This window comes from Tamandua tetradactyla, chromosome 15 (genome assembly GCF_023851605.1).
Source record: "Tamandua tetradactyla isolate mTamTet1 chromosome 15, mTamTet1.pri, whole genome shotgun sequence".
Lineage (NCBI taxonomy): Eukaryota > Metazoa > Chordata > Mammalia > Pilosa > Myrmecophagidae > Tamandua > Tamandua tetradactyla.
Window position 1 is genome coordinate 47,627,188 of NC_135341.1, and position 27,038 is coordinate 47,654,225.

Genomic DNA, 27,038 nt, shown 5'->3' on the forward strand with positions numbered 1-27,038 from the left:
TTTCAGAAAGCAAGCCTCCTCAGAAGACCCTTTTTATCCTTTTTAAGTTTGCTATTCAGTAGTTCTGCTTAAGAGTGACTCCGTTCCTATTAACTTCTTACCCCCATGGTTTGAGATAGTCCATCAGTATCAATAAATGGAAAAGACTGTAAGCTGAAGCAATGGCTCTAATGCATTACCTTGGTACCTCTGAGAATTCAGGAAGGAAAAACGAATATCCCATATGTGAAGTCATGGGACATTATAAATGGAGCCTTTCAGGTCCTTTGCACCCAGAGAAAGAACAATGGCTGAAGAGGCAATGACAGCCTGTGGAGGTACCGCCTCTGACATACACTAAGAACAGTCAACTGAGGGAGTCAAAACACACCAAAACAAACCCTAGGCTACCCCAGCTGTAGAGTTAGGTGAATAAAATTAGCAAGGCTGGGTCCAAACAAATCTGTGGCAAATAGAAAATTTGCTTCTATTTTCTTCCATCTCTTTTTGATGTCCTGCCTGAGCTCCAGCCTCCCAAACGGTCAGCACTCAACTCACTATAGACGATGACAAAAGCCACCACCATGGAGGACATGCCTCTCCTGTAATTAGTTTCCTCTTCTCAGCATGTTTTCTAATTACTTCCATATAACAAAACTTACCTGTCCTAGGCCACTTTCATACAGGATGCCTAGGAGGTCCTAAATTAATGATGAGGTAATCTAGTGTATGACTTCCTATAAAAGTTTTAGTAGCTGGCAGCCTATTACTTCCTTCCCAAATTACGCTCCCCTGGTCTTATACTATTTTTAATGTTTTATCATTTGGTACCATAAATGTGCCACCTTCCATATTTCTTACTACATATCACAGTTAATCTGGATCACTTATTTATCAATAAGTTATATCAGTGTTTCTCAAAGTGTAGTCCGTGTACCACGTGCATCATATCCCTTGGGGACAGGGTGCTTGTTGAAAATGCAGATCCCTAGACTTCACCAGTGACCCAACGAATTGGATTCTCTAGGAGCATCTTCAGCAGTTGATTCTTAGGCATACTAAGTCTGTATATATACTGTGACATGCACACAAAATAATGTGCTAGGCAGGGGATCATCATAGATATGAGAATCTCAGATACAAATAACATCTGCTACTAACTTACAAAGCAGATCCATTTCCAAATATTAAAAGTATTGGTCTACCCAAGATGGAGCAAATAAACAAGTCTCCTGAAGTCTGCAAGCTTTCTACTCCTTTAATCTTTACATGGATTAGCCTCCTTTTACTCTCTACTCATCCTTGCCTGACCTCTTTAGTAAAGCCCAAACTCCTGTGGGCAAAGTCAATATCTCTCTGCTCAGGGATACCATGGACCAATGTATATACTGATTATGAAAATATTAGAGTATTTACACTCTACAAAGTGATCAATTATTCTCTTGTTTGGTCCTAGTGAAACTAGCTTTTTCACTATCATATTCCCTTCTTCCAGCATGGAATAGGCATGCAATAAGTGTTGGTGAATGACTGAATGAGTGAAAGAATGAGTGATATTGTCACTGAGATTAACATCAGATGAAGAGTGTTGAGAAGATGGGTGGATGAAATGGCTAAACCTCTCCTTTTACAAATACAGATACTCCCTTAGAATTCCTCCTCTCTCTGAGTTCCAGGAATTGAGGTACTTATTTATTCAATCTAACTGCAGTCAATAATCTGAAGTGATAAATTAACCACTTCCAGTCTTATTAGTCAAAGTGAACAACGGATATAGCCGTCTGGAGTATTTTTTACCAATAACGTCTAGGAGAAAAACAGAAACCACACTAGGTGTTTTAAACAGTGGGGATTTAATGCAGGGAATTGGTTACACAGGTTTGGTAAGGCTGAAAGAAGGCCATTAAGATAACTCTAATATTAGTAAATACAGGAAGAAGCTACTAACCTTAGGGCTGGGGGAACAAAAGGGAAGAGATGGTGTTACCAGAACCTAGAAGCTTTGATGGGGGACCCCCCGCGGCTGGTGCCTGGACCTCTGAGGGGGTTGCTGCGCGGTGGTTGCTTGGGCTTCTGAGGGGGGCGCTGCTTGGCTGGTGGTGGTCGGACCTCTGGGCGGGGGCGTGGCTGACGCTCAGTCCTCGGAGGGGACCGTGGCTTGGCTGGTGCTCTGACCACCGCGGGGGGTGCAGCTGGCTGTTGCTTGGGCTTCTGAGGGGATGGTGCACGGCGGCTGGTTCTGAGAGGGCCAAAAGAAGCTGGAGGCTGGAGCCATGGCTCTCCTCTGCTGCTTAAGGGATGCTGAAAGGAGCTGGAAACAGGAAGGAAGGCCCTGCTCCCCCTCCCACCTTCCAGTCTCCCTCTGGTACCTTCCAGTGGCAGAACCTAACAGGGAGCCTACTCTGAGGGAATGCTGGGAAAGGTGGTTTGCAGAGTCCCAGCCCCAGCATCGCAGAGCAGAGTTTGAAAGGAGGTGGGCTTGGAGCTGAGAGACAACAGGCCAGTATCAGCCAATGTGCCGAGTGGGCGGTGCGGACAACTTACCTGGTCTTCTGGCAGGCACAGCAGATCCAATCCTCTTCTTTCTTCTGGTAGAAGCAGCCACTCTTACAGATGCTGTATTTACGATCCACAATCTCGCGTTTGGAATTGAGAAAGGTGAATGGCGGGCAGCAGTGTATGCTGAAGTGTTCGGAAAACTTTTGGTTCTTGGAGAGTCTGGGACCCTCCTTAACCGTCTTCTGACTCATCTCACTGGAAATTAGCAATACAGGGAGAGGTGGGGAGACATAAAACAGCACATCAGCTCAGGAAACTTTCTACTCCTACCACTCCCATAGGCCATATGGACATTTAGGGTTGCCTTACGTTACAACAAAAGTCTAAAAGGTCAGTTTCCTGCCCAACTATTAAGAAAGGAACTAAATTGAGAGTTTGTTCATTTTATTTTAAATCAATTTTCTTGAAGAGAGAATGGAAGATGGACTCTTCCTTATGTTTCAGAGACTGATTTGGGATTGGAAAAAATATTCCCAAACCAAACATACCCTTGGTAAAATAATATTCTAGATTTAGGAAAGTCCATTAATCTAAAAGGCCAAGAATAATTTACTATTAAAACCATAATCACTCTGCATACAACAAAATACTGCACAGCAATGGAAAAGAACAAAGTGCTGACACACAAATCAGCACACTGGACATGTATAATATGTGTTAACACAATGTTGAACTAAAGAAGCCAGAGAAAGAGAAGTAACGTTTTAAGAGTTTACTTATATGAAATTCAGGAACAGACAAGACTAATCTATAGTGATAGAAACCAAAACAAGGTTATGCTTGGAGGAGGTGGGTCTAACTAAGGAGGTATACAAGGGAGCCTGCTGACGGTTCTAGATTTTTGATCCGAGAAGTGATCACACAAGTGTACGTGTATGTAAATATTCAGTGAATTGTACAACTGATTTTTGTGCATTTTACTGTAAGTAAGTTATGCCTCCATTGAGAAGAACAAAAAAAGAAAGAGGAGAAGGAGAAGAAAAAGAAAACAGGAGGAGAAAAATGAAGTAATTAAAGAGAAATTTGAGAAGTTCACTACAACTTCTAGGAATGGGACAAGTGCAATAAATAGCCTTACCTAACACTCCAAAAGACTGACGCACATGGAGGACTGAAATGACTATTAATTAATAAGAGCCAATAGACAAACATTAGACAATGGGCCTGTACTGGACACTGAGAATGCCCATGCTTTCAAGGTTTTCAAGGCCAAGCTGGAGATATTGATGTGCAGTATGTAATGATGAAACAGTGTGATACCCACAATAGAAGTAGGTACAAAGTGCCAGGAAAGCACAGAGAAGAGATGGATTCTTTGAAGACAGAAGATACGATGTGGGTTTTAAATGGTGAATACATTAAAAATGACTAAGTTGCATTGAAAGGGAGAGTTTTATTTTTTGTTGCTGTGGAGGTTGTCTTCTGCTACAAATAGAAATGAGGGCTGAGAAACAATTGCATCCAGTTATGCATTTTTTTCAACTAAGTTTGTAATAGTCCAAGTAATGTGCTGTATCTGTTAGGTATGTTGCAAGTGTTCTTTACTAATACTTCACCTGCTTTTATCATGCAAAAGTAATTTTGATGTAATCAAATTTCTTAGTTCTTATTCAAGTTTTAGATTTTGCTCAGGAAGGCCTTCCCCATCCCATCAGCTTTTTTTTTTTTTTACATGGGCAGGCACGGGAATCGAACCCAGGTCCTCTGGCATGGCAGGCAAGCATTCTTGCCTGCTGAGCCACCGTGGCCCGCCCTCTATCAGCTTTTAAACCTGCACATGCATATCCCATCTGTACTGATTTGAAAATATTATGTACCCCAGAAAAGCCATGTTTTAATCCTGATGCAATCTCGTGAGGGCAGCCATTTCTTTTCATCTTGTATACCAGAAACTTGGAGGACTGTAGGTTGGCATATTTTGATTAGATTATATCCACAAAGGTGTAGACATGCCCAGATGTGGGTTTGACCTTTGCTTAGATGGAAATGTGACTCCACCCATTCTAGGTAGGTCTTGATTAGTTTATCAGAACCCTTTAAAAGAGGAAACATCTCAGAGAGAGGCAGAAGTGACAGAAACTTCAGAAATGACAGAAGCCTCAGGGTTGATAGAGCCTAAAGCTGACACAGATGATGACACTTGAAGAACAGAAACACATATGTATGGAGATACTTGGAGCCCAGCAGATGTCACCATGAGATGTTAAGCTAGCCAGAACCTGGAGAGAGACATGGGAAACCAAGAGATGAAAGCCAGCCCCAGAGAAGCAAAGTGAGGCACCCCCACGGGAACAGAGGCTGAAAGCAATGGAGCCTCTGAGCAAGGGACCAGCAGATGCCAGCCACGTGACTACCCAGCTGACAGAGATGCTCCTGACCCATCAGCCTTTCTTGAATTAAGTATATTTACCTGGATGCCTTAGTTTGGACATTTCTATAGGCTTAGAACTATAAATCTGCAAGTTATTAAATTCCCCTTTTTAAAAGCCATCTGGCAGCTTGCAGACTAGAACATCATCTTGAAAGACAATCCTTTCTAGATCCCACTTCCTTATCTATTTGCCTCCCTATAACTCACCTCTTTTCCATACACAAAGTTCTTGAAAAAGTATCAGTACTCTTTTTTTCCATTTCTACAACTCCCACTCATTCCTCAGTGCACCCCAATCTGGCTTCTATTCTTTTCCTTTTGAAGAAAATGGCTCTCCAGAAGCCCCCAAAGACTGGTAAATCCACTTGTCTTCTTAATTGCATTTCTCCCACTATCTAAGTGCTTCCCTTTCCTGTGACTTAGATAGGAAAGTCTAAGTCACTTAGACTGTGACTGCACAGCTTCCTAGACTTCCTCCTCCATCTCTAGCCCTTCCATCTCAGTTTCTCTGATCACTCATCTGCTCTATGCAAACTTATAATGTTAGAGCTCTTCAAGATATAATAAATACTGATTAATGGAATTGCCTTCAACCAGAATTTATTAAATAATTAGATTGGGCAAGGTGCAGTGCTCAGTTGTTGTAGTGGACACAAAGCTGAATCATGCTTCTTTCCAGTCCTCAAGAAATTTATTCGCTAGTTGAGGACACAGACCAGTGTGCGACTGGGAAGGATATAGTGTATTAATGACCAAAAACTTCATTTACTGAGCCCAAATATATATGAGTCACTGAGATGGACAAGAGGATGGATCAGATAAACAACCTGCCCAATGTGAGCTCACAGTGTAGACCGAGGGATGGTACATACACATCGGTAAGTGCAATACAAGGAAGAGAATGCTCTCGAACACAAGAACAAGATAATAAAATGCAAAGGACGTTGATGTGAGAGGGAGTAAATATGTCAGCCTGGGAACCAGGTAAAACTTCATGGCAGCAACATTTCATGTGGTGCTAAAATTTGGCAGTCAGGGACAACAGTTTGTGGAGGGATGGGAATGGCTGATACCTAAGCGAAGAGATGGAGAAGTGAATGGCAGTGGCCCTGAGCACGCTTTATCCTGTCTCGAGTACAGAGAGCAGGAGAGAGAGTGGTGACAGGATAGGGGTGGTATGGTTGGAGAGAAGCTGCCTCTGACTGTGAAGTTTCTAGCCCTAGTGACTGGGGAAGAGATCATGCTGATCAGAAGACGAAAAAGATGATTGGAAAGGAGATCATCCCACTGGTCTGAAATACAGTAAGTTTAAAATGCATGAAATAACTATGAAGAAATGGGTATCCAAAAACTCAGGGGGCTAGAGCTGTCATTGTGAGAGTCCCTCACCTCACGGAAAGAGGCACAACTTAGAGAAAAATGAGATGTCTATTAAATGAGCATGGAGCCAGAGGTGGGAAGGCTCCGAGGAGGAGTAAAGGGCTCACCTCCAAGCTGCAGGAGGAGGGCCAGGAAAGAAGCTGCAGCAGGGGCAGTCAGAAAGCAGCCTCTTGGGAGAAAAGTTTTTGGTAGGAGGAGGTGGTGAACAGTTTCCAAAGAATCCTTTACTCAAACAGCATTTATAGACCCGTGTGAAATTGCAGTTGATTTATAGGGTAAGATTCATCATAAAGACCCAAAAGATCTGGCAATTCACTACCCAAATCCTAAACAGCTTGACTTGAGCTCAGCTCTAGTTTCCCCTAAGGAAAATAATGAATTAAACACTTCAGGACTAAGCTGAATTAGGAGTGATTTCTCCAGGTACTCAGCACATGGAAACCATGCTAGTCCAATTTTCCCAGGCAACATACACATTCTGAATTCCTCCAGCCTTCTGGGGTTATCTTCTTCCAAACAGTACAGGCACCCATCCCAAACAGCATGGAAAATCTAGCGCTTGCCCCAAATTTCCACGAATGACTGGCAAGGAGAAAGAGAGGGATTTTAAGTCTTCAGTCTCCTGTGCCTCTAAATTCCTGCTCATTTTCCCACCTGATGTGATGCCTGGGCCCACTCTCTACCCATCCAGAGCCCTAGGCAGCCACATCCTCCCCTGCACACCAGGGGAAAGTTTTCAAATATTTATCCCATGCTAACTCTTTTCTCTCTGTCCGCCTTCCCCACCATGTCCAGCAGGGGGCAGACTCACCATCATGAATGTGTGGTCCTGAAAAAATAAAAAAAATTTTCCAGAAACAACACTGCCATCCTCCTAGGTCAACCAGTTGAAAATTCACCAGTTTCAAATTTATGTTTCCCCTTCCATTAGATGTAATTGGATTAAACATTAGTAAAATGTTTATAGTCTTTGGAAAAGTTCTGGCCTACTAATTCCCCTGGTAGCACAAATACAGCACTTAGCTGGGGCACACAATTAACTGGTTAATTATAGTGCCCCACACGCTTTGCCCCACACCACCCTCCAGCTTAAGAGTGCTAACCAAGAGCAGCACATGCCTTCCCAACACACCAAGCTCGTCGGTAAATTAGTTATTGATTCAGACAAGTAATTAACAGCAGAGGAAAGAATTAGCATTTACCAAGAACCTGTTGTATGGTGGTTGTTTCATGTACTTTTCTCACTTTTATAATATGAAGTTATCATCAGCAAACTAAAGAAGACAGAGACTAAGGAACATGCCCAAGTTCAGAAAACCAGTAAGAGGCAAACAGGGCAGTCCAATCCATGCCTGTGTGACTTCAACATCCCACACTCATTGACCAAGTCCAACCTTGGTTGGTTTTTGTCTTCCTTAAGCTCAACCCTCCTCTCTGAGGTGTGTGCCAAGACTGACATCAGGCAACTGGAGATGGGCCCAGGATGGGATAAGGCTGCAGGGCACAGGTCCACGTCCTCTGGTGAAACAGACTGAAAGCTGGAGGAACAGCATATAAGTAAGGCCGCACTCCAGAAGGGAAAGGTAGACAATGGAGTTGGGGGGATTTCACAAGATGGCGCCTGAGACTCACAGTGTAGAACTAGAGTGCAAACTTGGAGAGGATCCAGAAGGGGCTGTGACCTCAGGTGCCTCCTCAGCTCCTCCCCTGCCAGTCCTTCGATAGGTTTTAAAATCTACATTCGCTGTTGAAAAACTGGAATGCTCGGATGAACAAAAACAATAAAAATTCTCAAATTCTTATCTTACATTTAACCATTTGAAAGAGACTTTAAACATTTTTCTTTTTGAGAATATTTACAGGTGAATACATTGTTAATTTGAAAACATGGCTATACCTTACACATGTTCAAGTTTATATAATTGGAAAATCATTTTTTAAGTTTTAGAATGATAGACATTTGTTTTCATAGTATTCGCTTGTGGTTTTGATAAATTTCCATTAAGAGCTCCTTTTATAACTTATATCAATTTATATCTTCTCTTATTTTTCTAGGTTAATCTTGCTAGAGGTTATCTACTTTATTATTCTTTTCAAAACAGGCTTTTGGTTTTCTCAACTTATTTTTGCCCTTTTTTCCCTAGTTCATTAATTTCTATATATGTTTATTATTTCTTTTTTTCAATTTTCTTACGTTTATATTCCTGTTCTTTTTCTCTATTCTTGAGTCAAAGACTTCTCACATTTTCATTTAAGGTTCTAACTTTTCCAAAAAATACAACCAAAGCAGCATGCCACAACTTTTGTTGTCACATCGTCTTAAGTATTGTATAGCATCCATAATAGGTTTTTCTTTGATTCATCAATTATTTTAAAAAATCTGTTGTAAAATCCCCAAATGCATAGAATTGTTTTTATTACATTGACTTCTAATTTTAATACATTCTAGTCAGAGAAAATGCATAGAGTTCTTTTTATTACATTGGCTTCTAATTTTAATACATTCTTGTCAGAGAAAGTAGTCTGCATGACAATGATTCGTTCATATATTTTGTGATTTGCTCTATGGCCTAGTACACAGTTAACATTTTTTTAAATGTTGTATGTGTGCTTGAAAAGAATGTGTAGGTCCAGAAACGATTTGGGATTATCCAGTGATGATAAAAATATCCATGAACTATGACCTAGCAATTTATTCTTGAATGCAGCAGCCATCTTGGATCGAGGTACAACCTTGTAATGGAGCCGCATGGCAGAGCCCAAAGACAGAGGAGCCTGAGTGAGTGCTTGATGACTGGAGAGCCATGTTCCAGGCCTGACCTCGTGACTCCTAAACCTTTTACATGAGAGAGAAACAAACCTCCGCCTTGTCTAAACAACTATTATTTCGGCTACATGCAATCAAATACAATCCTTGACTGATATATCATTCCCCATCTAAAAAATGTGAATAGCAAATAATAATAACAATACTTAACTCAGAGGGCCTTTGAAAGTATTAAATAAATTAAAGCAGGTAAAGAACCTAGCACTGTACCCAATGCAAGTAATTTGCTAAATAAATTCCATTTCCCCTTCATTGAGAATTCCTTCAAATGACCTGTCTAGTTCTGCCAAATTCTTCAGGAACACTTCCCATTAATCTCACTGTGTATCTCTAATATTTAATTCAAACACTGGTCACATTTTTATTTATTTTAATAGCTAAAAATAAATCATTATAAATACTATATGATGTTTTCACAGAAGATACCTCCTAATTGCAGAGAAAAGTAATTAAGAATTGTCTGGCAGGATTAAAATAAATATAGCTGAATTTGAATCTGTAAAATATAATATTTCCAGGATTTCCAAATGTTTCCATATACTCCAAAACTGAAGAGGAAGGAAAAAGTGATTCAAGTGTTTGAAAAAGGAAGAGAACTTAAGAGAACAAGAACCTCCTCCAACATTTATGAAATGCCTATTAAGTTCCAGAAGCTTTATACCTATCATTTCTACTCCCAAAATAATCCTTTAAGGTAGTCCTGATTGTCCCCATTTTACAGATGAAGCTATTGAAACCCAAAAAGTCAAGTAAGATCATACAATTAAAAATATAAATCACAAAAGATAAATCACACTCACAATGATCAGTATGACTAGTTGACTTCCTAATATTCGCTCTCCGTCTTCAATAATACTTTGCTCCACAGAGCAATATGCCCAGTTAAATACACACGGCTACCCATGTGACCATGTTCCAGCCAATGAGTTGTAGGCAGAAGTCCGTGGAGAAGACAACCTTTTCTTAATAAGAAGGCTTTTTATTTAAGAAGGAGCCCTTCCCTGCTGAGTGCATCCAGCCCAATTCAATGTTCCCAGGCCACAGGAGGTTGGATCATTTCAGGCCTCCCAGCTTTCTATCGTAGGGTTCTTCCTCCTCCTTCCTTTCCACCCAACACCTAGTAAACACTCCTCCTCCTTAAGCCTCAGCACAAAACCAGAGCTTTCCCCACCCCCAAGGAGTAATGATCACTCCTCCCCTCCCCCCACCTTGTGCCATAATTCTAGGAGAGGACAGAGAAACTTTAGTGTTATCCTTACTGTTTCACTGTCCCCTTAAATTTTCTGTTCTCAGAGCCTTGTTCAATGCCTGATTCAGAACAGAAGTTCAATAGATGCCTGATTAGAAGTGAGAGAATGAACAAAGGGCATCTGTCGGGACCAGAGCTCCTAGCCTGTTGCTATTTCAGCGGTCCCTGTCCCCATCAGGGACTCTTCTCTGGCTCACACAACAGAGTCTGTTCAATGAACAAAGGCAACTCAGGAGGAAACTTTTGAACTTGAAAATAATAAAACTGGGTTCTTGGGAGAGGGAAAGGGATTTTGTGAACACCAATCAACTTTTCCTAATTCATGCCAAATTAGTTAGCAAGCATTTTACTCCATTTCTAGAGATGGCATGAGGACCTATGTAAGCACCCGCACCATGGGTAGCTTTAAATACAACTTCACTATTCTCTAAGACTGCAGGTGGAAATTGAAACCCAGAGCATAAAATGGGTTTTCTTCCTTCCTTCTATTCTGTCAAGTGGGATATGTGGTAATTATTTAACAGAACCTGCCTGTGTCCCTCTGGCTTGGGTTTTCTTCTGGAAAGGAAAGAGAACACAGTAGTAAGTTGGCATGTTAAGCCCACGTACCCCTTCATGTTCACGTGGGATTGCAGGAAGTCAAACACATAAGTGGGCACAGGCTCTGTGAGGTGAAGGGTAGACACAGAAAAGTTCTGGAAAACAGAACCGTTCTTTCACTCCTGTCATACGGGTCCCCAGAACCATGAGCGAGGGCTGGCCCTTCTCTTGTTGGAAAGGACTCAATGAGGAAAGCACAGGAGGTGAGCCTTTAGCCTGATTGCCCAAGAAGTGAACTCTATGCAAGAACTTCTGGTCTTCAGATATCAAAACTCCAAAGGAAGATAATGATCTGCGTAAGACCTCTTAACATGCTATTTGGGTTAAGGGATAGGATGTTAAATAAATTTTTTCATGGGAAAAAAAATTTAAGTTAACAAAGCAAGAAGTATTTATTCAAACTCAGCTGTTTTACAAAAAAAAAACCCACAGGCTTTTTTCATTTTTCTATAATTGCATGATTGATCTAATCTCACAATCCCATCTCCTGCTGAATGTTGCTTGGGTAAGAAAGGGGAAGGGAGAGAGCAACCAAATGTCTGAATTTACAGTATCTTGATCACTCCCAATTTAAACCAGTTTCTCCTAGGAAATAAACAAAGTTCAGTACTATTTCTCATCTCCCTGTATTTGTTTCTAAGGTGGAGAAAGCTGAGAATCCTTATGGCAATGAGGGAAGGGGTGGCTGGTCTGGATGGTAACCTCCTCTGCTAGGCTCTCCTATGAGGTGCCTCATCTGGTCTCACCTGGCCGCTTGGCATGACACACATTGCAGCTGACCACTGGGCCCATTACAACCTCCACTCATCAGCCTCCTGTTCTGGTCCAGCTGTCCTCTCAGCTCTACCCCAGGAACCTTCTTTTCCCATGCATCCATGCACTGTGCGTGGTGAGGAAAAGTTCTAACTGCGGCCCACTGGCCCAGACAGTTACTCCAACCAAAGCTGCATACTTAGTCCTGGGCCACACTGAACGAAGATGCAGGCAGGTTCCCCAAGGGGCTTGCAGCCTGCCCCACTCTATTTCCAGAAGGGTGTTACTAGGACCCCCCACTCCTCACACGTGTACGCACAATTCTAAGCTTATTTGGATGTTTCTACCATACCATATCCCATCCCCCACCACAATTTTTGCAGTTTCATCCAAGGAAATAATGAGAACATACTTGTCTGCCTCCTTATCCTCCTCTCCCTCTCGCCATTCTTCTTTGCACTTCCTCCTTCTCCCTGGTAGGCTTGTCCTCTATCATAGACTCCTTTGGTGTGAAGGAGGCCTAAGGCTCAGCTTTCTTGGCAGAAGCAACATCTACATATAAACTGGGAGAAACTGTCTATGCTGCAGAAGGCTCTGCACAATTCTCAGTATATAAGCTGCTAGACTATTTGAAACTAAGGATTACAAAGAACAAAAATATGTTCATGCATTATTCCCTAAATCGTACCCTTTGGAAACATAAATGGCCAATAACAGGGAATAATACTACTATTGATTAAAGGCTCACTGTGAGTTAGGCACTCTTCTAAGAGCATCTACTAATTGATTTAAACCTGATAATAATCCTGTGAGATAAATACTCTTACATTTATCCTCATTTTACAGGTCAAGAAACTGAGACCCAAAGCAAATAAAACTAGCACCACCCATAAGTGACCAATGACACCCCCATGACATTACTGCAGTTGCCCCTTGGGCCCACACTCCTCTGTCTACCCTGGGCAGACGTGGCAAAGTGACATCGTCAAGTGGTCATTCATTCCAGAGAAGGGTGCAGCTGGGTGTAGCAAAGGATCTTCCTTGGTGCCCACTTTAAGAGGTTGAATGGAAATAGAGTTCCCCTCAAACGACCCCCAGAAGTGTGTGCCATACGATGCAAAACCCCCTCACAAATGCACAGACTAGAGAAGGTCTAAGCAAGAGGATAGGCTCTTCCTAGGACTTCCCTTTCCTTTTACCTAAGTCCTTCCTATACATGACTAAAGTCTCATTACAACCCACACTGCCTCCCTCTCTCCCTTCAAATACTTAGAAATAATTTTAAGGAAGTGATAGCAGTAACCAGGAACGGCTTTGAGAACAAGAGGAAATGTTTAGCATCTAAAACACTGAATCATTTCAGAGGATGGAGACTTAACTTCATCTACTTAAAATATCTATAACTCCTGAATGAATTTCATTAAGCTGGGCCTCTATTTCATCGTTCAACATTTACTCTCTGAAAATCAAAGCCCTTGAGAAAATGAAATGTTTTAATCTGTCATTTGTGAGGGGAGACAAAAATGAAACACATTTTCAGCGATATGTAAGAATATGCATACAAAAATAGTAAACAAAATTTTAATTAGAGATGGGTGTGGTCGGGAAGTATGGTAGGAAAATCCTAAACTTAATTTCTGCAAATTCTCCAGAAACCATAGTGATGAAGAAATTGCCAAAACAGGAAAAGTGAAGCATATCTTTCCTAAAATCAGAAAGCTTATTAAAGGAAAGAAGATGGATGGAGGGGGAAATCTTTGCATTGAAAAAATACGTATTGTATAAACAATAAGGTTTTGCTATTATTTATTAATATTCTTATAATTGATTAACTGTAGAAATTTGTGGTAGCCATTTGAAAACCAACTGAATATTAGGCAGCCATTTTTAAAAGCTTATGAAGAGGGTGTACTGACCTAAGAAAATACTTCTGTAATGTCAAATAAAAGCAGCAGGGGGCAGGTCACGGTGGCTCAGCAGACAGAGTTCTCACCTGCTGTGCCAGAGACCCGGGTTCGATTTCCAGTGCCTGCTCATGCAAAAATAAGTAAATAAAATAAAGCAGTGAGAAGCTCAATTATTTATCCTATGGCAACCGTTCTGGTAGCAGGTTTTCCCCTGAATGTACCCAGAAAACCATGTTCTTAAAATAATCCATTCCTGTGGGTATAAACCTATTGTGGGTGGGACCTTTTGATTAGGTTACTGGAGTCCTTTATATGAGGATGAAAGACAGAAGGAAAGAGACAGAAACTAAGAAAGAAGGACACAGAAAACAGAGGAAACCACTGAAGCCAGAAGCTAGAGGCAACAAAACCCAAAAGAAAAGGGAGAGCCCAGCAGAAGCCATGTGCCTGACCATCAGACAGAGAAGTCCAGATACCGTCTGATGATGCCTTGATTTGCAATTTTCACGGCTTCAGAACTACAAGCTTGTGAGCTAATATATCCCCATTGTTAAAAGCCATCCCATTTTATAGTGTCTACATTTTGTCAGCTTTCGCAAACTGAAACACCAGCTGAGTCCAGCCGAGTCGGTGTACATGGAGACAGCTTACCATGTCCTCGGCACCCTCAGGCACCTCCACAGCTCACATCCTCGGTGGGGGCCTGGGGCAGGATGGAGGAGAGCCACTCACCCACACTCTGCCGTGAATGGATGAGGCGCTAGTACCCTGGGAACTTTGGACAATCCCCGGGATTGATTTTCCCGGGGTAGTGAAGGATGTCTGGACCAGGTGGGAACTGAGGTTGTTCATTTGTGACCACAATGGAGCCCACTGACAGAGGAGGCCAGATGACCTCAGGCCACATGTGTGAAAATTATACCCATAAAAAGATTGAAGGTAAATGCAGCCAGAGAGTAACAATCAGTCATTCATTTAAAGATGTACTGGGTGCTGCCCATGTTTGGTGGAGAAGAGAGAGAGGAGGCCCCTGAACTCAAGAAGCTTAGAGTATAGTGAAGGAGGCATTAGCAATAATCTCACACATCACCATATAATCAAATGTTCTTAGGACTCTGAAGGAAAGAAACTAAGTGTTATGAGAGAATACAACAGTGAGGCAAATTTAGATAGAAGGACTAAGGAAGGATTCCCTCAAGAAATGATATTTATTTTGAGTCCAAAGGATGAGTGGGAGTCATCCAGGCATGGGGAGAAGAATGTCCCAGACAGAAGGCCTTGAGATTTGATGTGCTCAAGAAACCATAGAGGTCTGCACAGCTAAGCACAGTAAGGGGATGAGGCGAAGAGCATCGAGGCTAAGGAATAAAGTGTGGACAAGAGCATAGAAGGCCTTGAAGGTGAGCTAAGTAATAAGAAGATATCGAAAGGTTTTGATTAGAGGAGACAAATCTTCCTATTTATGTTCCATGAAAATCACAGGCTTCGTACAACAGAGATTGGAGGAATGCATGAGTGGAAGCAAGAAGACCAATGAGTGATGACAAGGACCTCAACCAGAGCACGGCATTGGTGGTGGATCCTGGAAGCGTATTCACTAGGACTTGAGGATGAATTTGATGTGGAAATAATTGGAAAGGACAAGACAAGGATGACTGCCAGGTTTATGGCTTGAGCAAGTGCCCAATGGAGCAAGTTACAGAGGTGTGGAAGGCTTGAGTGGGGAGGGGAAGGTGGGTATAAGAGTAAGGTTATAGACATTTATTAAAATTATGTTAATTGAGCACTTACTAGGGGCCAAGCATGTTAAGTCTGAGATGCTTATGAAGGTCTAGTGCCGATGATGTCACATAGTGGACTGGTCTGGGCTGGTGGCATTACATATGCCTCAAAATGGAGGAAATTGCTAAGTGGCAGTGAAAGGAAGTGACTGGCCATAGGGGTCAGGAGATTTCAAAAGAGAGAGGACTGGAAATGCATTTAAGTGTATTTGATGTAAAGATGAGATTTACAGCCAAGGAAATAAATGAGAACACCCAGGAAGAGAGGGAAAAGGAAAAGAATGACAGAAAAACAATCCTATTCACAATAGCAATAAGAATAAGAATCCTAAAACACCTAGAAATAAAACAAACACTAAAATATTTTAAACTTTATGGGGAAAATTTCAAAACTTTAGTGAAAAATATTTTAAAAACATGTGAATAGATAGAAGGAAAAATTGTTCATAGATGGAAAGGATCTAAATTTTTTCAAAATTAATTATTAAATCCCATGCATTTCTTACTAAAATCACCAAAGATCTTTTGTGGAACCTGAGAATCGGATCTGATAGAAGAGCAAAGGACCAGGAATTGCCAAGATAATTCTGACAGGAATAGCGGGACTTTCCATACCAGATATCAAAACAAATTACTAAAAGAAGAGTAGCATTGGTCTAGAAACAGACAAGAGAATAGTGAGGTACAAAATAGATCCCAGAAATAAATCCATGTGATTACAAATCAGTGGGAAGAAGGTGGATTCTTCAATAAATAATGTTGATGTGATCCGCTTTCAAATGATGTAATTTACTACATCAAAATTTGAAACTACTGTGTATAATAAAAAAATGCCATAAACATGATCAAAAGATAAGCAAAGCTAGCAGACTATAGGGCAGGAAACAAAAAAATCACTATACAGAATCTGTACTGTCACAAACAATTAGGAAAAGACAACCCAATAGAAAATCGAGCAATGATGTGAAAAGGTAATTTACAAATGAGGAAGCAGCAGGTGACCCACAAGCGTTTGAAGATACAATCAAACTTATCAGTTCTCAGGAAGATAAAAATTAAAACAATAAGACACCATTCTACAAGCCTCAAACTGGTAAAAGTTAAATAGCTTCACATCAAGTTAGGCAAGATATAGGTAAACAGGTACTCTTCTTACACAGCTGGCGGAAGTGTAACTCAGAAGAGTCACCTGGAGTGTGTAGTAGAACCAAAACTGTGAACGTAAAGACACAGGAATTTCATCCCCAGGTTTATTTCTTAGAGAAATCACAGTAATGTACATAGTTGTATAATTACAATATAATGCTTATACAGCTATGTAATGCTTACACAACTATGTTCACTGATGCTTCACTTGAAAAAAAGTGCCAAACTATATGTTCATCACTAGAGAAATGGATAAATAGTATTTGGTAAATTCATTCAGTGGAATTCTGTGCAGCAGTTTTAAAAGAATTGATGAGGGGCAGGCCATGGTGGCTCAGCAGGCAGAGTTCTCGCCTGCCATGTCAGAGGACCCGGGTTCGGTTCCCAGTGCCTGCCCATATTAAAAAAAAAAATATATATATATATATAGAAAAAAAAAAGAATTGATGAGATCTTTGTTCATAGATCTGAACCATCTCTCAAAAAACATACTTTTGCATGAGTGAGAAAACTGAAAAATAAACAGAAGATAAAATAGAAATCGTGCGTAGGTACATCTTTGATAATGCCCATAATATCAACAGGGACACTATTATGTATTTTTTTTATTTCTGTGTCCCCTCATGAAAATATTTCATGAGAATAGATACTTTGTCTTCGATTCCATCTTTAGTGCCTTGAAGAGTTCTTAGCACACAGAAAGACTTCAATCAGTATTAATTATTGTCTTTTATTTGTTTTGTGGGCTTTTGTTTTTGTTTTTGTTTTGGGGGTGGCTCTTTTTATCTATGGTATGGGCCGGGAATCAAACCCAGGTCTCCTGCAGGCAAGTGTCCTATCACCCTGCCCCTACTTTTCACCCAGAGGCATAATATATACACCTTACTTTTTCCACTTAACCATATATCTTTCCATACAGAACACAAAGAACTTCCTCATTCTTTTTTTTACAGTGGCCTAGAACTCTGTTGCAGGAGGGAATGTGCGGTCTACTCCAAAGAGGGCAATTTACTCATCTTCTAAAAGTGAACGGTTTGGTTGTTTCCCACCCATTATTATCACAATGATGCCACAGTAAATAAAATTGTGCATCCCTCATTTCACATATATGTGAATATCTAAGGGATAAATCCTTAAAAGTGGAATAATTGGTTCAAAGAGTCGATGCATTTGCAGTTTTGTAGATTTTGATATATCTACCGACTTGGTCTCCACAGTGTTTGTATAAATCATCATTCTATAAGCAATGTATCATAATGTCCATTTTCCCATGGCCTCAGCAATAAAGTGCAACCTGGGCAGGCAGTGGTGGCTCAGTGGCCAAGTTCTCGCCTACCATGCTGGGGACCCGGGTTTGGTTCCTGGTGCCTGCCCATGCGAAAAAAAAAAAAAATTGCAATCTGATTGGTAAAATGTTTTCATGATACAAACTAAAGATGGTAACTCTCAGAATGGTTTAACTTTGGGAAGTTTATAGGTGTAATTTATAATATTTACAGATTAAAGGGAAAAACATGATCAGAAATAGATGCCCTTGGGCTTTGTTCATATGAAACTTATCCCTGCAAAGGATAGGCTAAGCCTATTAAAAATTAGGCCTGAGAGTCACCCCCAGAGAACCTCTTTTGTTGCTCAGATGTGGCACCTCTCTCTCAGCCAACACAGCAAGCAAACTCACTGCCCTCCCCTCCTCTGCGTGGAACATGACACCCAGGGGTGTGGACCTTCCTGGCAATGTGGGACAGAAATCCTAGAATGAGCTGGGATTTAGCATCAATGGATTGAGAAAAACTTCTTGACTGAAAGGCAGAAGAGAGAAATGAGACAAAATAAAGTGTCAGTGGCTGAGAGATTTCAAATAGAGCTGAAAGGTTATCCTGGAGGTTATTCTTACACATTATATAGATATCCCCTTTATAGTTAAGGTGTATTAGACTGGCTAGAGGGAAGTGCCTGAAACTGTAGAGCTGTGTTCCAGTAGCCATGTTTCTTTAAGATGACTGTATAATGACATAGCTTTCGCAAAGTGACTGTGTGATTTTGTAAACCTTGTTCTGATGCTCCTTTTGTCTACAGTATGGACAGATGAGTAAAAAATATGGATTAAAAATAAATAAATAATGGAGGAACAAATGGTAAAATAAATTGGACAGAGGGAAATACTAGTGGTCAATGAGAGGGAGGGGTAGGGGGTATGGTATATAAGAGTTTTTTCTTTTTATTTCTTTTTCTGGAGTGATGTAAATGTTCTGAGAAGTGATCATGGTTGTGAATACACAACTATGTGATGATATCGTGAGCCATTGATTGGGCACGAAATATGGAATGTTCACACATTAAGAATATTCATGTTTGTATGTTGATTCATTTTATTAATTTTAAAAAAAATACTAAAAAAAAAAGGGAAAGAAATAGATTCCAAGAAAACAGTCAATAAAATCCAAAGTCCATTCATGATATGTACTCTTAGCATAATGGGAAAATAAGAGAACATCCTCAATATTTAGAAAAAAGTCAACTATCAAAAGCTCTACAGCAACAGCATACTGTTGGCAGAATCTTAGAACCGTTTTCATACCAATTCAAATCAGCAGCAGACATCCCAACAAGGATGCCCCCTATCATTGCTACTGCCTAACACCACACTGAAAATCCTAACCAATTAAAAAAACAAACTGTACAACTCTACAAACTTTTAGAATTGAAGAAGAAAGTCCAACAAGATTTCTGGACACAAATTCAAAATCGTATAAATCAGGAAGATCCAATATAAAAAAATGTATTAATGTGAAATAAAAGATGTCACACAAAACACAAAACTGGAGGGCATCTCCAGGTAGAAATAAACCTGGTGAAAGAAAAATAAGACCTTTAATGAAGAAATTTGCAAAACTTTATTGAAAAGTTTTGAAACTTTTTGAAGTACAATAAATATTCAATATCCTAAGTATGCTGAATTTCACCTAATAAATCCACAAATTTACTACAATTCCAATCAATACCAACTTTTCATAGAATTGGCAGATGATCCTGTAATTTCCAAGACTAGCCAAGACAATTTTGAATAAGAAGAGGGCTTTGTCCTAACAGCTATCAGCATTTTCCATAAACTATACTAAATAAAATAGTAGCGGACTGGCTTAGAAACATACCAACAGATTATGGAACAGAATAGAGAGCCCAGAAACAGATATACATAAATAAAGAGATGTGGGTCTTACCAGAGGGGGAATTTATTTTTAATGGGAAATGGATGAGCCTCTCAAAAGAAAGAAAAATAAAAGAAAATTAAACCAAACCCCAACAATAATGATAAATAGCAAACACATAGCACAAGATATCTATCTATCTATCTATATATATATATATATACCAAGCACTGTTCAAGTGCTTTATATATATTTAAGTCATTTAATCTTCACAACCTCACAATAGCCCTGTTTCGCAAATGAGAAAGCAGAGATACAGAGAAGGCAGATAACTTGCCCACAGAGTGCAAGAACTCAGAGCTAGCACACGGTGGTCCCAGGGTCTCCACCAAGGAAAACTAATCTGTATTCTTAACCCCAACTCTCTACTGCTTCTAACATCACAAATGTGAGAGGAAATGAAGCAAACCATAAAGGCAATTTTACAGAATTAAAAGTACCATAAAGTTAAAAGTTGAAAGTTCCTGGAAGAAAACATACTACACATAAAAGTATAAATTTTTAGTAATCAGAATATTTAAAGATAAAACAAACTATATATCAAAAATGAGAAAAACAGACAAGTAATAGAAAAGAAAGATCTCTAAAACCCAGTAATCATACGCAAATATATTTTACTCGGTAGTACTCAGGGAAAGGAAAATGATGGCGAGGAAATGCCACTTACATCCATCCCGATTGGCCCAAAAAAAAGAAAAAATAATGATAAGACGTTGGAGAAGGAAGGGGAAAGGTAACCAATCAGAGGCCCTGGAAGGTTGCAGGGAGGTTCATCCATGCAACAAACACTGACTGGCCTCAGGGCTCAGCACAAGGAACCTTCCCAGGCTGGTGAACCCCGGCTGTCAAATGGATGCTCAAGGTTTCATCCCAGTGAGAAAGGCACACGGGTGCTATGGGGAGACTGCTTCTGTAATAATAACTGGGAGCTCAAAGGTTCCACTCCAGGCCTGGGCTTTTGTTCACCTGGCTCTACCACAGCCTTCCAAAGGCTGCTCAGCACCCAGCTCTTTGACTCTGGAATCGATTATCAATTATCGATTACTCATGGCAGAGTAAATTCACTCTACTTACACCACCTCTCTTAACGACATGCTTTAGCAGTTTCTAATTCTCACTCAGGCCTGAGTCTAATACTTTCTTCTAAGTGTAGATTTATGCATTAAAAGTCAACAGCTTTTGAGGGGGTGCAAGGGTAGCTCAGTGGTAGAATACTTGCCTGCCATGCTGGGGACCCAGGTTGGATTCCTGGCCCGTGCACTTCCCAAACCCAAGCAAAGAAAGAAAAAGCAAACAAAAATTCAACAAATGGAAAAAGAATGAAATATGAACCCTGCTGAAGGAAAAAAAAGGCTTTTTGAGTTAAGTCCACAGCAGCAAAAACTCATATGGAAAGTACAATTTCATTGCAACAACTACATGCCAGATTGTTCTGTCTTATGCATGCATAAACTAAAACTGGAATTGCATATGGATGAACAGCCCCATAATTTTCTACAGACTGAGAATTCAAGAGGGTTGAGAAAAAGAAACCAAAGGAATGAGTTTGTCTCCTCATTTAACCATTGGCTACCCCTAAGTTCAGACTCACTTTTCTCCAATCTATCCTCCATATTGCCAGAGCAGTAATGCAAAATGTGTCATATTTTTCCCCTACTAAAAACGTCAGAGGCTCACCTGGGTTGCAGAACAAAGTCCTTGCTTCTCAGTTAATGTAATCACCCCTCATGATTTGATTCTTGTCCACTTTTCTCCTTCATGTCCCCCCACCCATCCCCACCCCACCCTCTCGCACTGCTATAGGCTAGAAACATCACCCTGTGATCAAGGGGTGTGCCTTTCAATGTGCCATTCCCTTTTTTGGAATGTCTTTTCCCCATCTCATTCGTGTCATGACAAGCCAGGTCAGGTCACACTTTGTCAAGGACCCATTCTTCCTCTGGCCTGTCTCTGTAATGTGTGCCTACCTCTGCTGTGGGTGCACGATGCTGTAATAATGTGGTTGTGTATCTGTGTGCTCAGCTTGAGCTCCTTGATGGCTGGGTTTCTCTGAGTACTCAGAGTTCTGTCTGTACCCTCCATTCAATGAATGGTTATTGACTGTGATTGAATTGAATCTCTATAAAAATCCCCAGGTACTTCTGTTTCCTAGGAGTTGTGTAGAATCCATGCTGCTTTTGTCAGATTCCCAGCAGAGAGATTTTAAGAATTAAGGCTTGAGCATAAAATGGCCTTTGAGTAGAAAGCAGTATTTTTCAAGGTGTGATAAATTTTTATAACTATTTGCCTTTCTTAATCCGGTGTTTGCAATGTAAGAAACAAGTACTGTATGTTTCTCTGTCTCTATGAAAATGCTGGGATTTGGAATGTACATATATGTAAATTAAACAAATCCTCTGCTGTAATTCCTCCATAAGTGAGTAAGGCACTGAATGTTCCAGATTTGTTTTGTTTTATAGAAAAGCCTAAGGGTTCATTTCATCTCTGGTGATAGCAGGGGGCTTAAGGATCAAACCTAGATTGCCTGATGGACTGACTTTTTATTCCACCTATCACTAGTTGATGGTGATAAATGCTAAGCTGCCTTGGGTTCTCCAAAGATATCCATCGCCTCGCTGGCAGACAAAGAACAGACTACACCAGACACAAACTGAAATAAGCAGTGCATTGTCAACCATCCTCTATTTCTGAATGTTGTATCCAAGCCCCCATCCGACTCACCTAGTGACAGTTACACTGGTAGACTTCCTAGGTTGCTTGAAATGCCACTTGCCATTTATGTGCCTCCAACTTCTTATTTACCATATTATATTGGAATCATTCACCCATTCAAAAAGCAGTTGTTGAGCACTTGGAATGAGCCAACCATAATACTAGTTCCTGATAATATGACAATGAATAGACAAAGACCCTGACCTCCTGGAGTGCATGTTCTAACAAGGAGGAGAGTCATTAAACAAGTAGCCTCTGCAGAAACAGGTATCTAATTAGAGTTGTGATAAGTGCCTTGAAGGAAAAGCACAGCGGCAAAAAGTCCATATAGAATAAGTATCTAAACCAGAATAAGAGGTCAGGGAAGGCTTCCTGGAGGAAGGGACATGAAGAGTGAATCAATGATATGGCAACAGATAGAGAGTAGGCAGAGAGTGTTTGACAGTGTAAGGTGGGAGCATTTGAGGACCAAGGCTAAAGCTAATGACTCCAGCATTGCATTCAAGGGGGAAAGTGGAGCAGGATGGGCTGAAGAAGAAACCAGAGGCCAGGTTGTAGCCTGAGATTTCTTAGGAGATTAAACTTAATACTAGAAGGAAGGAAATCTACAGAGGGATATTAAGCAGGAATGTGCTACAATCAGATGTACATTTTTGTAAGGTCACAGCTTGGGAGGAAAATGGATTGAGGAAGTCCATGGAAGCAAGGAGGCCTGTTGGAATGCAGGAGACATGCTGACAGTGGTAGTAAAATGGTTCAAGAGTAGAATCAACAAGACTTGTGACTGATTGCACAAAAGGAGTGGTAACAGGGAGAAGTCAAGGACGGTTTCAAAATATATATAGTTTGAGCAACTAGGTGGAAGCATCTACCAGAGAAAAAGAAGCTTTGGGGAGAAGAGGCAGAATAATGAGTTCAGTTTTAGGAGTAGTCAAGTTTAAATATTTGAAGGGCATTTAGATGGAGATATCAAGTGAACAGTTCAGAGGAGAAGTCTGGGCTGAAAATAGAATTCAGAAGTTTTTGTAGTATAGATGGAAATTGAAGTTATGAAGGTGGATAGGATTGTCTTGGTGGCAGAACATAGAATGAAAAGAAAGTAGAACAGAGCCTTGGCACACTCTCACATTTACTGGATAAGAGGGACTGGCAAAAGATAAAGAAAGGTGTGCTTGTTTGAAAGGATGTATGTACCCTAGAAAAGCCATATTTTAATCCTAATCCCATTTTGTAAAGGTAGCTGTTTCTTCTAATCCCTACTCAATTCTATATGTCTGAAACTTTAATTAGATCATCTTCCTGGAGATGTGACTCAGTCAAGACTGGTTGTTAAACTGGATTAGGTGGAGGCATGTCTCCACCCATTTGGGTAGATAGATCTTGATTACTGGAATCTTATAAAAGAGGAAATATTTTGGAGAATAAGGAAGATTCTGAGAGAGCAAAATGACAAAGCCGCGAGAAGCAGAGTCCACCAGCCATTGACTTTTGGAGATGAAGAAGGAAAACGCCTCCTGGGGAGCTTCATGAAACAGGAAGCCAGGAAAGAAAGCTAGGAGATGACTCCGTGTTTGCCACATGCCTTTCCAGATGAGAGAGAAACCCTGACTGTGTTTGCCATGTGCCTTCTCACTTGAGAAAGAAACCCTGAACTTCATCGGCCTTCTTGAACAAAGGTATCTTTTTCTGGGTGCCTTAGATTGGACATTTCTATAAACTTGTTTTAATTGGGACATTTTCTCAGCCTTGGAACTGTAAGCTTGCAACTTATTAAATTCCCCTTTTTAAAAGCCATTCTGTCTCTGGTATATTGCATTCTGGCAGCTAGCAAACTAGAACAAACAAATCAGAAAGGAAGGAGGAAAACTAGACGTGTCTGTTATCATGGAGCTAAAGGGAAGAAGTGTTTCAAAACAGAGTGGCCAATTTTGTAGAATGATATGAGGATTAGAAAGAGTATAGTAGATTGAATGACACAGTAATAATTGAGATTTTTAAAGACTTGTTTCCAAGGAGTTTCATGGTTGAAATTGAAAAAGAAGCAAGATTAAGAGGTTTGTGAAGGGATTAGAAGATTAGGATTTGAAAAGTGAAACTATAGACAAGCCAGGCTAGAAATTTAAGGATGGGAGGGATGGGAGTGGTGATAGCTAGAGAAATGCGTGGTTTCCATGATGCTTTTGTGTCTGTGTGTTGGGGTGAGGGTTGGGTGTCAGTGATTTATTGGTTGATTTATTTGTCCATTATAATGACATAGATAAAAACATGTATAAATGCTGATGGAAAGGGTATAATAGAGGAGAGATTGAAATCAAAATAGAGAGAAAGGAAATAACTAGTATTCTTGAGAAAAAAAAGAGGAAATGAAATTCAGGAGACATGTAGAAGTGTTGGCCTTTGTTAGAAGAGGGAAAAAACTTGGTTGTTTGTAATTCCCTCTAATAGCTTCCCTTCTTTTTTTTTTTCACTGAAATGGGAGACAAGGTTATCTGCTGAGAATGAGAGAGTTGTAGATTTGAGAAGAACAGAATGTGTTTTAAATAGATTTGAAGAAATTTGGAGATCAAGCTGTCAGGCAGTTTTGAGGTCCTATTAATTTATAGTGGCACCAATCACCCTATTGTGTTTTTTCCAATTGTTCTCCAAAGCCTCAGGACAGCTATGGAGAAGACATATGGTTAAATTCATCCAAATATGGGATTTGCCAATGAATGTGCAAGAGAATTATTGCAATGATGTATCTAAAAATTGGTCAATAATAAGAAGAAAGCAGCAAGCAGAAATGGATGATAGATGAATGATTCACGGATGGATGAGAGGTGAAGGGACAAGTCAAGTGGCAGTATCTAATTGAAGATCAGTTGTAGTGGGGCAATTAAAAAAAGCAAGTTAGAAGAAAGTAACGTTATTAATGAAATGCTAAGTATTTTTACTACTTGATTCAGAGATGGAGTCATTCATGGACAGACAAGGTCCACAGCATGACAATGGGTGGATGAAGCAGACATTAAAGCCATCCAAGTTGATGGAGGTAGTTGGAGTGGACAGGGACAGGGGAGACAATAAAATCATCAGTGAAGGAGAAGTGACCAGATCAGGCAGAGACTGCCAAAAGGAATGGAGCATGAGCTTCATAGCTAGGGAGTGGAGTGATGACCTAACACTGAAGAGGACACTGACCCCACTTGCAAACTTGAAGGTACATGGACTATAAAGCAGCCTCCATTTTAGAGGTTGACAGGTGAGACCTGTTCTTCAGAGGACTGGTTGGATTCAATTAAGACAAAGAGATGGAAAGGATTTCCTGAGTTGAAGTTGAGGGTATAGATGGAGGAGGTCTCTTTATCATGGTATGGTTGTTCCACTGTGCATAGTACATGGCTTTGTCCATGATGGACAAATGGGGGCTTGGGTCATAAGTCCATTCATGCAGAAAAATGATTCTTTCTTGTTTTTGCTCCCCAAACCTAAAACACTGTGAGACATCTGGACATACTAAAAAAAAAAAAAAAAGTGTTTAACTCTTATTGAAAGTTTGAATGATCCATTTTTTGCTGATTTTACATTCTACAGTGACATTTTTAATACTAGTAATCATTGTTCAATAATTCAGATGCAGATTCAAAAGGGTATAAGAGATTCAACTGTACCTGAATTTTCATCCATGCACCTCTGGTGATCGGATATCTGTTTTGAGCTTGTCTTGGTAACATTTGCTTCTTTTTTCCTAAAAGTGAAGCAATAGAAAGTGTTCTGGTTAATTTAGTGTTTTGGTTACTTATAGTTCACTCAAGTGTATTATACATGGAGTTGTACTCTCACATACCTGCGAAGGTTCATGAAGTCTGATCTAGAGGCTATTGTTTGGGGCAAGGGAGTAGGAAATAGTCTCAAATTCACACACTCAAACTTTTTAAAGCCCACCTTATCATTATAAAAGAAAAATACTATATATTTTTAAATTTACCATCAAAAAATAAAAATCTTCTTTAGTCCTTTCTCTATTTCTCCTAGTAAATCTGAACTCTATAAGCCTGATTTTTGCTCATAACACGAATGAAATACCAGAGTTTGGCTTTAAAAATGCATGTCTTCACAACTAAGTAAAGCATGTCAAGGAGGTGAAAGAATGATCACCCTCCCCTGCAGCTGTGGAGGGAGAGATGTGTGATTAATGTTTTTTGCATTATGAAAGTAGATGAAGGAATCCAATTTGATAAAGCATTAAAGTGAGAACTTTCACAGAATATTGATCTTGTTTTCTTGTGCAATATGGAGACTTATGTTATTGTTCATAAACGTTTGTCCCATTTTTAATGCAATTTTACTGAAATGTTTTTACTTACCATATAATCATCCAAAGTATACAATCAATGGTTCACAATATCATCATACTGTGCATTCATCACCACAATCAATTTTTTAATGCTTTCATTATTCAAAAAAAAATAAAAAAGAATAAAAATGAAAAAGAACACCCAAAACATCCTATATTCCTTTATCCCCCTATTACTTATTTATTTTTTCATCTTTATTTTCTTAACATCTGCCCATACCCTGGATAA

General features: G+C 40.1%; 1 protein-coding gene across 1 annotated transcript; it reads right to left on the bottom strand.

Annotated features, from left to right (window-relative positions):
- Positions 1 to 1,962: 1,962 nt before the first annotated feature.
- Positions 1,963 to 26,200, bottom strand: MOBP (myelin associated oligodendrocyte basic protein). Its single transcript, XM_077130398.1, has 3 exons — positions 26,124 to 26,200; positions 2,524 to 2,733; positions 1,963 to 2,218 (listed from the first exon to the last, which is right to left on the bottom strand). The coding sequence occupies exons 2-3, from the start codon at positions 2,727 to 2,729 to the stop codon at positions 1,963 to 1,965; spliced, it is 462 nt and encodes a 153-aa protein (XP_076986513.1). The 5' UTR covers positions 2,730 to 2,733; positions 26,124 to 26,200.
- Positions 26,201 to 27,038: the final 838 nt, after the last annotated feature.

Coding starts and splice junctions, on each gene's coding strand:
- MOBP (XM_077130398.1), bottom strand. CDS start 2,729: ATGAGTCAGAAGACGGTTAAGGAGGGTCCCAGACTCTCCAAGAACCAA. Junction 2,219..2,523: donor TGTGCCTGCCAGAAGACCAG/GTAAGTTGTCCG, acceptor TGGCCCTCTCAG/AACCAGCCGCCGTGCACCAT.